The 10,742-nt window shown below is 47.7% G+C and overlaps 1 protein-coding gene across 1 annotated transcript; it reads left to right on the forward strand.

The window, feature by feature from the left end:
- Nucleotides 1-8,963: 8,963 nt before the first annotated feature.
- On the forward strand, nt 8,964-9,977 carry GATS (GATS, stromal antigen 3 opposite strand; the record flags this gene model as incomplete). The annotated part of the gene is made up of 2 exons (XM_010185804.1): nt 8,964-9,157; nt 9,845-9,977. Coding segments are annotated over 2 exons (327 nt in total), but the record flags the coding sequence as incomplete, so codon positions are not given.
- Between the last annotated feature and the right edge of the window lie 765 nt (nt 9,978-10,742).

The following is a 10,742-nucleotide window of genomic DNA, read 5'->3' on the forward strand; positions in this document are numbered from 1 at the left end:
CCAGGAAGTTTCCCCTCAGCATCTACCTCATCACATTCCTCAAAACCTACATAGACTGTGTCCACATCAGCAGAGGCGAGGATCCCTTTGGCATCTGCTGGGAAATGGATGTGCGTGTTCCCGGATAGAGAAAGAGGCAACAACAAGCTGTCCTCCTCCATCGTCCCGTGGCATGGACGTTGTGCCTGGGATGTCTTCTCTAATGGTACTGTAAATGGTAAAAATACCCTGACTCCTCCAGCTGTGAGCATGGCATCTCCAGCACTGTCAGAAGGACTTTCCTACTCCGTGCAGATCCGTGGGCAGGCATCTAACAGCGAAGAAGCTGTGCAGCGCTCTGCCTTCCCTGCCCTACAGACTTTGTACAAAGACCTTGTTAGGGAGCTGCAGGGTTGTAGTGCCTATGGAAGCGGTTGTGTTGAACAGGAGAATGGACGGGGTTGGTTAGAAAAAGTAGGTACTTTATGTAAGAAGTTCCCAGCTGTCTTGAAAATTCAAAATACGTGTCCCTGCAAATTGTTTACAGGGCCAGTGAAGCTTCCTCGGTCTGGCTCGGCTGACACGGTCTGTCTGCAGGAGCTCCTGAGGTGACTGGAAATATCAGTATCAAACAATTTAAGGTCTCTCGTTGGGAGCTATTTCTCACTCTTTGACAGAAGTGCCCTGGGTGACCTGAGTGCCCTTGGAAGCAGGTTTTCAAGTCTCCAGATTTTTGTAAAATAACAGTTGGATGAGTGTCCTTATAATTTCCCTCCAGTAAAAGGCTTGGAGAGCTCCCTTGCTTGTGAGTAATAAACAGCAGTTTCCATCAGATGGACGTGGGACCTGGGGTCACCATGTGTAATTCCCTATGTCTGCAATTTGTCCCATTCACACGAATAGTTTGAAATTCAAACTGTGCACTGCGTATGTTCGCCCATTTTGATGTAAACCCATAAACAGCCTTTTAGGTTTCATTAATCTGTAATTGAAGGAAAATCTTTAACAGCCAACAAGGAGCAGTGTAAGATAAATTTCATGTGAGAAACAAGGGAAGATGGCTGCACTGCTCAGCATGTTCTGGGAGCACTCCTAGGAGGTGCAGATCTGGGGCGAGCTGGTCCGTGCTGGGTGCTGTATGAGCGCTGCTGCCCAGAGCTCAGACAGCGAGGCCTGGACAGGCTCTGCGTGTGTGTTTCTCCTTAGAGTAACTTTTTTGTTTCCTTCCTTTCCTTCCTTCCCCTCTAGCTGTTCATTTGTCTTTTATGGTCTTGATAGTGGTAAGGGAGAGGCCTTTGCCTTTCAAACCGTCCTTCATATCCCTAGAATAGCGCTAGCACCAAGAGCTGCCTCCCTGAAGGGTGAAGAAAAGACGCTCAGAGAGGCCAGAGCAAAACTTTCCAGTTCCTTCCATTCTCACCCTGTTTTCAGACACTCAGATCTTTGCCAAACTCCCTCTTTGGGCAGAAATTTTCCATGCTGCTTGTCTGCCTAGTGCTAATTTTTGCATTAACTGTGAAATGCTTCAGTTGTGAGATGTATATGAACGTAAGCTGAACAGGTCAGCTGTTTCTTGAGAGCAAGATTTAGATGAAATGGGGTTTTTTGTACCCACTTTATAGATAGGAAACCGAGGCACAGAAACATTGAGGTTAAATATATAAAATGTCAAGCTGTCATATCCTCACTGCAGAGTGTTTGAGTTTATGAACCTAACAATGTTCTTTTGACAGTTTTGTGAGTGGGATAATACCTAAATAGGAAAATGAGATGACAGGTTTCACAGCTCCCCTGGTGAGAGAGTTTGAAATAAAAAACTCAGTTTTGCATGGCTCTGTTAGGAGAAAATGTCAAAAACACAGAAGCACGCGGTTAGAGAGACTGAGGTTCCCTGGCTGCGGATCCAGCCCTGCGGAGTTGCCCGGGCATCCCATCAGGAGCAAATTTGGGATGCACAAAGAGCAATAAAGTAGACTAAAATTGAAGTTCGATGGTCCACTGTGATCCTGGAGAAAGCTGCTGTCCCATTTGCTGGTAGCACTTGGTATCTAATGAACATGTGGAGCCACCGACACTTTAAAAATTCCTGATGTGCTGCTGGAGGAGATGTCTCGCTGCTGGCTCGTGCCTGTGCTGCAGGGCTCCTCGTGGCATGACTTGTGCTTGCAGGGATGTCTTTTGTGCCTGCCTCTAACACCCATCACCTCCAGTATGGCCCTCTCAGAGGGTGACAGCTGACCAAACCATTAGAAGAGCCACAAGGATGGTGAGGGCTCTGGAGAACAAGCCTTATGAGGAGCGGCTGAGGAAACTGGGCTTGTTTAGCCTGGAGAAGAGAAGGCTGAGGGGAGACCTCATCCCCACCTACAACTGCCTCAAGGATAGAGAGGTGAGTGCTGGGCTCTTCTCCCAGGTGATGGGGGATAGAACAAGGGGAAACGGCACCAAGCTGTGCCAAGGGAGGTTCAGGTTAGAGATAAGGAGGAAGTTCTTTACTGAGAGGGTCGTCAGAAGCTGGACCAGGCTGCCCAGGGAGGTGGTGGAGTCACCATCCCTGGATGTGTTTAAAGAGCGAGTAGATGAGGTACATAGGGATATGGTTTAGGGGTTAGACAGGAACGGTTGGACGTGATGATCTCAGAGGTCTTTTCCAACCGAGCGATTCTGTGATTCTGTGATTCTGTGTGTGATTAGCATAAAAGGAAAAAATGGCAAAAGCTGCTCGGTTGTGAGTGCGCCAACCTCTTCCCAGGACGAGCTCGAGTCAATTGGCATGGGAGACGATTTCAGCTGAATCAGAGCTGTGGGATTTTCTTCCTTCTCTTGCACACAAAAGCATTAACTTTTGTTATTAAGTTATTAACTTTTGTTATAATTTGTTATAATTTTGTTATAATTTGTTATTAAGTTATTAACTTTTAATAGTCATGTTTCCCAATGCAGAGCCAAGTGGTGTGCTTCCATCTTGCCTGGCTGTTGTGCTTAGATAAGTCCCTTGGTGTGGGAGTGCTCCGGGGCACTCGAATCACACTAACACCAAGTACTTTGTGCCTGGCAGCCATCTCACATCGTGCTGCAAACTGCCTTGGGCCTTGCTGAGAACTGGTGCAGCAGCAAAGTCTTTGCTCCCAGTCATTAAGTGAGAAGCTGGCAGCGTATGTATTTCAAGGCAAAAGGAAAGGGTACTTGCGTCCTCTGAAAGGTTATGATTTGCATTGTAACATCTCCAAGACGTTTTTGCTGCCCTTGTAGGGTCCCTGTGGGCTTAGCACAACCATGGATTGCTTTGGCTCGTCCTTGGAGCACAGCAGAGCAGGAAATGGGGCATCCTGCAGGCATAACGCTCACCCTTCCAGAGTAGTTAGGACTGGGACACACAAAGCTGGGCTTTGGACAGCTTCAGAACTCTTTCTGGATTTTAGCACGCTACAGAAACCGATAAATGACATCTTTATCCTGCTTTATCCCCTTTCACACGGCTTTCTGAAAGTGAGAGAAACAGAGTGCTCTGTTTCCTAACATTAAAGGAATGTTTACTTAGCCTAAGTTTGCAGAAAGGATGAGGCTCAGGTGGTTGTCCTCCGCTCTCCCCACCCCAGCCAAGTTTTTGGGCTCATGCCAGTTTCCATGGTACCCTCAAGTATTAAAAAAATCCTAAAAAGTTTTCTGAGCAGTGACATCCAGTTCAAACACACACACTTTGTTAGGGCCCGATGATGCTGTGGCCATCGCGTGCTCTTGTCTGCAGCCCTCAGCTGCGGCATCCAGTGGCCTCTCCAGCCCCTCCTCAGTGGCTGCATGGTAAAGCTGACAGGGAAGTCAGAAAGATGCCTGGGCTTTGGATCAAGCTTTATGACCTAAGAGAATCCCTCACTTCATTATGAGATGAGATTTTAAAACTGCAGAGCAATGAAAAGCTTCCACTGGGCATTGGGAAGAGAACCCTTTAATAAACATAAAAATCCTATTAAAAATATATATACATAAACTGTGCTGCCACATAGAGGCATTGGCGACAGCTCTCCCAATTTGTCATGAATTTTGCAGTTGGCAGCGCTTTTATTTTTAATGCCAGACCATTGGAGCCCTACTATTGCAGGAGCTTGTTTCTCTATCTTTTTAATATGAGCAAGAGTCTAGCTGTCATTTTTGCAGAGGGAGTCATAAAAAGTTAAAAAAGTACAGTGTAAGGAATTTAAAGCCAGAAGGCTGGTCAAAAAATCCACAGTATTTTTTTATTTCATTATTTGTTAACATTTGGTGTTAGCCGTGGCTGCAGACTTAAGTCCTATGATGATGAATTGAGTGAGCAATTGGTTCATTCAGAGTACCAGAACAAATCAAGGAGTAGCACATCACCCCAAGTACCCTATAATGCTATAATGCAAAAATGTGCGTACTTAGTGAAGAGAAGTGCTTAGGAGATGATCCGACATACTTCACCAGAGAAACAAACCAGCTGAGTGCCTTCATTTCTCTCCAAGCACTACAATAGATCCATCATGTATCTACAGTTTCACTTGAAAGCTTCTAGGTGTCCTCAAGTGGGTATCTGATCACTGTGAAGTTGGAATGAGGTCCATGGAAATCAGCTCCCTTCCTTTAGGTGGAAGGGAAAGGTCCCTGGTTGGCAGTGCTTCGCACAGCACTGATCCAGTGATCGATGTGGGTAGGTGGTAGCTGCTGTGAAACTGCATTTTTCACTTAACTGTAACCCTATTGTGAGAGATTTGAACCCATTTAAATTAGGTACAAAAAGGGAAACAAAAAAGCTCTGGTGGTGGTGCACTTTTTCAGAGCATTTTGCACGTTATCCCGTGCTCCTCCAGAGCAGGAGGACTCTCTCCCAGTGCTTTGCCTCCAGCTGTACAGGGTCCATGAGACTGAGGTGTTCCCAGGGTGGAAAAGAGAGGTAGAAAAGTGTTGGCGCTTCCCCACTGTTGTGCAGACCTGCACCGTCGGGCTGACTTTTTGGTCAGGGCTGTAAACTGAGGGATTTTCCTTCCCTGCTTTCTGTGGCCACCTTGGCAGCTTTCAGAGACCCGTGAGCTGGAAGCTTATCATCTGGCCAGCATCCTCCCAAAGGTATTTTGAAAGTGCTGTGTGGAGCATCAGCTTGCAGTGCTTACAGCATTTCGTAGTGCTCTGGCAACAGCAATTCAATCCTTATTTGGGTTTCGGCCAACATTTGTTGCCCTCACTGGAAATAGTATTGATTATTTGAGCTCAGGAGCCAATTATGGCTGATATTGTACTCACCGCCTCGTATCCTGGGATGGCGTGTGCCATGGAGTCCGCTTTGTTTCAACTGTACCTGCCAAATGGGCCAGTGAGGCTCCGGACAGACCTCTGGCCTTTTAGACCACCCATGGTGTGAATAACCAGCTCAACTCATAGCCTAAGCCTTATTTGATGTGTAGTATTTGGGTTTGGTTTGAGCAGGGACTGGCTCTGAGCAGCCTGGTCTAGTGGGAGGTGTCCCTGCCCGTGGCAGACGGGTTGGAATTCAGTGATTTTTAAGGTCCCTTTCAACCCAAACCATGATTAGTTCAGTGTCTCCCTTGAAGGAGCCATGTCCCGCACAGCATCTGTCTGTCTGCGTGGTGGCCCTGCAGGTTTCACAAAGTGGGGAGAATTTTGGATGAGACAAACTGCCATGCCAATGGAGAGCAGTACTGTGGGGGGCTGTTGGAGCCCACCAGCAATTGGTACCTAGTGCTGTGCTGCCAGGCAAATTCATACACAAGACGAGGGCCGTGCTTGGGCTGTGAGGACGATCGCATCTTGTGCAGGTTGGTGGGGTTCCGTGCCAGCTCCCATGGATGCTGTGACAGCTGGAGTCTGTGACTCTCCTGTACTTGCCAGCAGTGGTTGTGATGATGGGCAGCAAATGATGGCTACGGAGCCCACGGGCCACTGAACTGCTCCTGCGTGCCTGCTCCTCGCAGCCGTTCCGCAAAGTGTTACACACCAAAACCACAGAAATCAAAAGACTTCACCCCAATGCAAATTCAAACAAAGACTCTGTTTACAAGGAAAAAAGCCCAAGTCTCTGACCTCTTAGAGGTCCTTCTCAGCTGGAGGTGAGATGTCCCCTGTGATCGGCAGCAGGAGTGGCCTGCACTCTGATAAACCAGTTGCAAGAGGACCTTGAGAGCCCAAAAGAGATTTCTGCACCGATCTCACAGTGTGAGGACAGGGGATGCTGCGGTGCTGAAGCTGTGGGGCATCAGGAGCTCTGCAGTCCTGTGGGAAAGTGGTGGAGATGGTGGGTTTGCTGAGTTGGTTAAACACAGGCGATTCCTCATTTTGCTCTTTATTTATTACCTTATTCTGCCTCACTGACTTTGCATTAATGTTAATGTCTGGTGTTTTCAGCTCTCCTTGAGTTTACCGCATTTAACAGCTTCCTGGGCAAAGCACCTTCCCACATGGCTTATTTGATGTTATTTAGCTGAATTCGTTGGGCCTCCAGCCTGGGTTTGTTTCATTAAAATTTGGGCTGTACTTTTCCATCTGGCTGCCTAGTGGAAACAGTGTCCAAAATTGGTATTTCAGTCACTTCCTATATATTTTTTGCAAAGCTCATAGAATTATGAGAGCAAATTCAGTGGCCCCTGTCACACTTCGTAGGGCCTGTTAAACACATAAAACCAGGCATGATTAACACTTTGCAGTAATTACAAATGCAATGGGCAAATCAGCCCTCCTGCCCCTTGAGGAAGAGGTTGATGAGGTCTTCATGGGGCAGCTCCTCCAGCACCGCTGCTGCCAGCGTGAAATGTGATAATGCCTCTGTCCACTGTGAAATACTGCAACTTCCATCACATCCCCGACCCAAGATGGTATTTAAACTGGGATTTAATGAACTGCAGCTAGGCCCACATCACCCGTACAAAGCGGGAACATCATCTACTCTGTTTATGGAGATGGCAATGAGTTGTGATCTCTTCACGCTGCCTGCCCCCTGTGGGTGGGACAGGTTGTGAGCCCAGGACCCCTGAACTGCCCGTGCGTCCTGCGCAGCCGCACTGCCAGAGGCTTCTGGAGCTGAGCTTGCAGAGAGGAAAGGCGTCACTTGACCTTTCTGTGATTTAGTTGCCTCGCTGCGTTAATGGCTCTGGGATGCAGGAAATGGAAGTGTAAATACTGATGGCGTGCAGGTGGCCTCGCCTGCACCTGCCTGTTCGTGCTGCCAGGGAGCAAATACGTGTCCAAAGAGGGAACGCATCTTTCTTTCCCCCCCCTTCTTCTTATTTATTTCACAGGAGCAGAGGTAGGAATAAAGGAAAAAAAGACATCAGCTGCTTATTAGATCAGCAGCAGTTGTTCCGAGCCCTAGTTTCTTTGTGCCAGTTGATGTAGTAAGCTTTGTTTTGCGGGTGCTTTTCAGATGCAAAGGACTGTCTGATCAGAAAATGGTATTTTGCTGCAATAATTTTGTGCAAGCAACTTGCACTGGTCTCTCTGAGGTAACATGCTGTTGATTAATGCACAAACTTACCCACTCTCCCCGGTGTCTAGTTTTCGTTCCATGTACGCTCTGATTATTCAGTAAAAAAGAAACATTGGCCTATGAAGCTAAACATCAAAATGCAGAAGCAGAATCCTCATGTGTCCCCACTGTTTGCAGTGTGTTTGCTCAGAGTTATTTTCATGCCACACACAATTGAGGTTATTGAGGAGGGCAAAATGAGCAGTGTTTGTTATTCAGTTCATTTTGGGTTTTCAGCGCTGTCGTCATCTCACAGCAGTGGTGCACGGGGATTCAGGAGGTGTGAGGTTATGAATTTATTACATGGTGTCTGGAGCTCTACAGAAACAGCTCCCAAAGGTCTCGCTGAAGGAGAAGGAAAGGATACGGTGTGAAGGAGCCAGGAGTGGGTGGCCAGAGTGGGCAACGTGGGTATGGAGACAGGAAGTGCCTTTCCTATGGTGGGCAGCAACTCTGGGTTTTATGCTTTTGGACTGTTGTGCTGTATCTAACCTCTGAGCAAAGTGGTAGGTTTCTGCTGGGACCTCCACTGTGTCTTTGCTGGCTGGATCTGCATCTAAGGTCAGGTTCCTTCTGCCAAGTAGATTTAACTGGGATTATGTATTTGTAAGTCTGGATCTGGATCTGAACTGTTTGTTTCTGTAACTTGCCAAACCAAAATCCAAAGTCCAGAGAATCTTAGGGAAGTTTATGCCTTCATTCCAGAGTCTGCAACTGGTTCTATGGGCTGTTAATATATTAAGGTTTCTTTAAAGCAGTTAATAATTTGTATTAAATGGTTTAGCTGCAGATTTTTAACTACTTAACGACAGTAAGACTAAAAGCAAATGAAATGGGAATGGAGTTATTCTTAAAAAGATTTCCATTATCTTAGGAAGTGATCACCTTGTAATCCCTAGTGTGTGTGTTACGCCGTCCATCAGATGCTGTGTGGCTCTTGTCTTCTGCTTTAGAGATGAGCCAGCAGCACACAGATGCATGGGGTACCTGTTCTGCATCTCCCACACCTTGGGCTAGTGCCTAGGCTGCTCTGTCAACCTCCATCTCAAGTCCAGGAGAACAAAATTTGGGTTTAGAGCAGGAAAAGGGAAACAAAAGAGACCAGAAAAGCTCAAGTGAAGTATTTATAGAAATTGTGTGGTAGAGGAGATTCGAGTCAAGGTCAGAACCTCAGGCTGTTTCCACATGGGGAAGTCAGCAGTGCTGATCACCAGCATCCGAGTGAATGCCTGAGGCTCATGTAATTCCCTGTGTTCCTTGAACATTTCTATGAATCCTGCAGTGGAAGTTGATACAATCAGTATACCTAAAAAGTGACACAGGGCCAACCTGTGAAGCAGTGTAGAAAGCCCAGGAGGCTGGCTGGATAAGTGAGCTTATCTCGTTCCTCGCACCGAGGTCTGTGCTAACCACACATGGACCAGGTGGTGGACCTGGCTTTCTCTGCCTCTAAAACAAACCTCTGTCCTCCCCCTCTGTCTCTTTGCAGAGCTCCCTTCCTCGGAACACTTGAGTGTGGCCGATGCGACATGGCTTGCCCTCAACGTGGTGTCTGGTGGAGGTGGCTTCTCCGGCTCCCAGCCCATTGGAGTGACCAAAATTGCCAAGTCAGTAATAGCACCCCTAGCTGACCAAAACATCTCAGTGTTCATGCTCTCCACCTATCAGACGGACTTCATCCTGGTAAGAGGACATCAGAGGAGCAGGCAGTTATCTGCCACCAGATGAAAGCTCAGTTGTGCAGTTTCGATGACATTTTTGGGAGCAGGTTGTTAAAGCAGAAGCACAAGTACCAAAGTCAGCTTTCCTCAGAGCTCTGTGCCTTGTGGTTAGGCTCTCTTAATGGTAGCACTAGCAACATTCCCACCATCACTCAGACGGTGGTTTTCTGAGTGTTAGAGGAACATAGCGTCTGCTGTCAGGTTGGCTGATGATGGCCAAGAGGCTCCAAAGCTGTTTTGGGGATAGACAGAAAGACTGTCCTCCTGTCTCACGCACGTGTTTACACACACACAGGGCACAGCCACATAAGCTTTATTTTCTTGGAGAACAAGGCTGAAGAACAGGCAGTGCTGAATTCTTGAAGGGATGCTGGAAAAGAGGTGAAACATCTCCCTCTTAAAAGTCTCCACACTCCTTTCCACAGTCTTAAAAGCACTGTGATGCTTAATTCTACTGATACTTGCAGTGATATCACCAAATGTGCTTCTCTAGACACACATCTAGATGGTAATTATCCTTACACAGCTGCTGGCTCAAGCATGAGTGATGTGTCCACTTTTCTGTGCCCCCAGTGTATGTAAGCTCCAGTGCAGTGTATTCTCACTTCTGGTGCTTACAACCTTGAGCTAATCCTGTTGTCAACTTCAGGTACGTGAGCGAGACCTGCCCTTCGTGATGCACACTCTGGCTGCTGAGTTCACTATCCTCAGAGTAGTGAATGGGGAGACGGTGGCTGCCGATGACCTTGGGATAACAAATGGATTTGTCAAACCAAAACTAGGTAAGGACCAGCATGGGCTCAGCATGCCAGGGATTGGTCTCCGTGACACATGGAATCATAGACTTACAGAATGGCTTAGGTTGGAAGGGACCTTAAAGCTCATCCAGTCCAACCCCCCTACCATGGGCAGGGACACTTCCCACCAGACCAGGCTGCCCAAAGCCCCATCCAATCTGGCCTTGAACACTTGAACACAACAGGGAGGGGGCGTCCACAACATCCCTGGGCAACCTGTGCCAGTGTCTCACCACCCTCACAGTAAAGAATTTCTTCCTAATATCTAGTCAACATCTATCCTCTTCCACTTTAAAACAATTTCCCCTCTTCCAGTTTAAAACCATTCCCCCTCATTCTATCGCTACCTGCCCTTGTAAAAAGTCCCTCGCCAGCTTTCCTGTAGGACCCCTTCAGGAACTGGAAGGCCACAATAAGGTCTCCCCAGAGCCTTCTCTTCTCCAGGCTGAACAGCCCCAACTCTCAGCCGGTCCTCACAGGGGAGGTGCTCCAGCCTCTGATCATCTTCATGGTCCTCCTCTGGACCTGCTCCATGTCCTTCTTATACTGAGGGCCCCAGAACTGGACACAGTACTCTGGGTGGTGTCTCACCAGAGCAGAGAGGCAGAATCACCTCCCTTGCTCTGCTGGCCCCACTTCTTGTGATTGCAGCCCAGGATGCTGTTTGGCCTTCTGGGCTGCAAGCACACATTGCCAACTTACGTTGAGTTTTTCCTCGACCGACACCCCCAAGTCTTTCTCCTCAGGACT

This window comes from Mesitornis unicolor, unplaced genomic scaffold (assembly GCF_000695765.1).
Source record: "Mesitornis unicolor isolate BGI_N332 unplaced genomic scaffold, ASM69576v1 scaffold3256, whole genome shotgun sequence".
Taxonomy (NCBI): Eukaryota; Metazoa; Chordata; class Aves; order Mesitornithiformes; family Mesitornithidae; genus Mesitornis; species Mesitornis unicolor.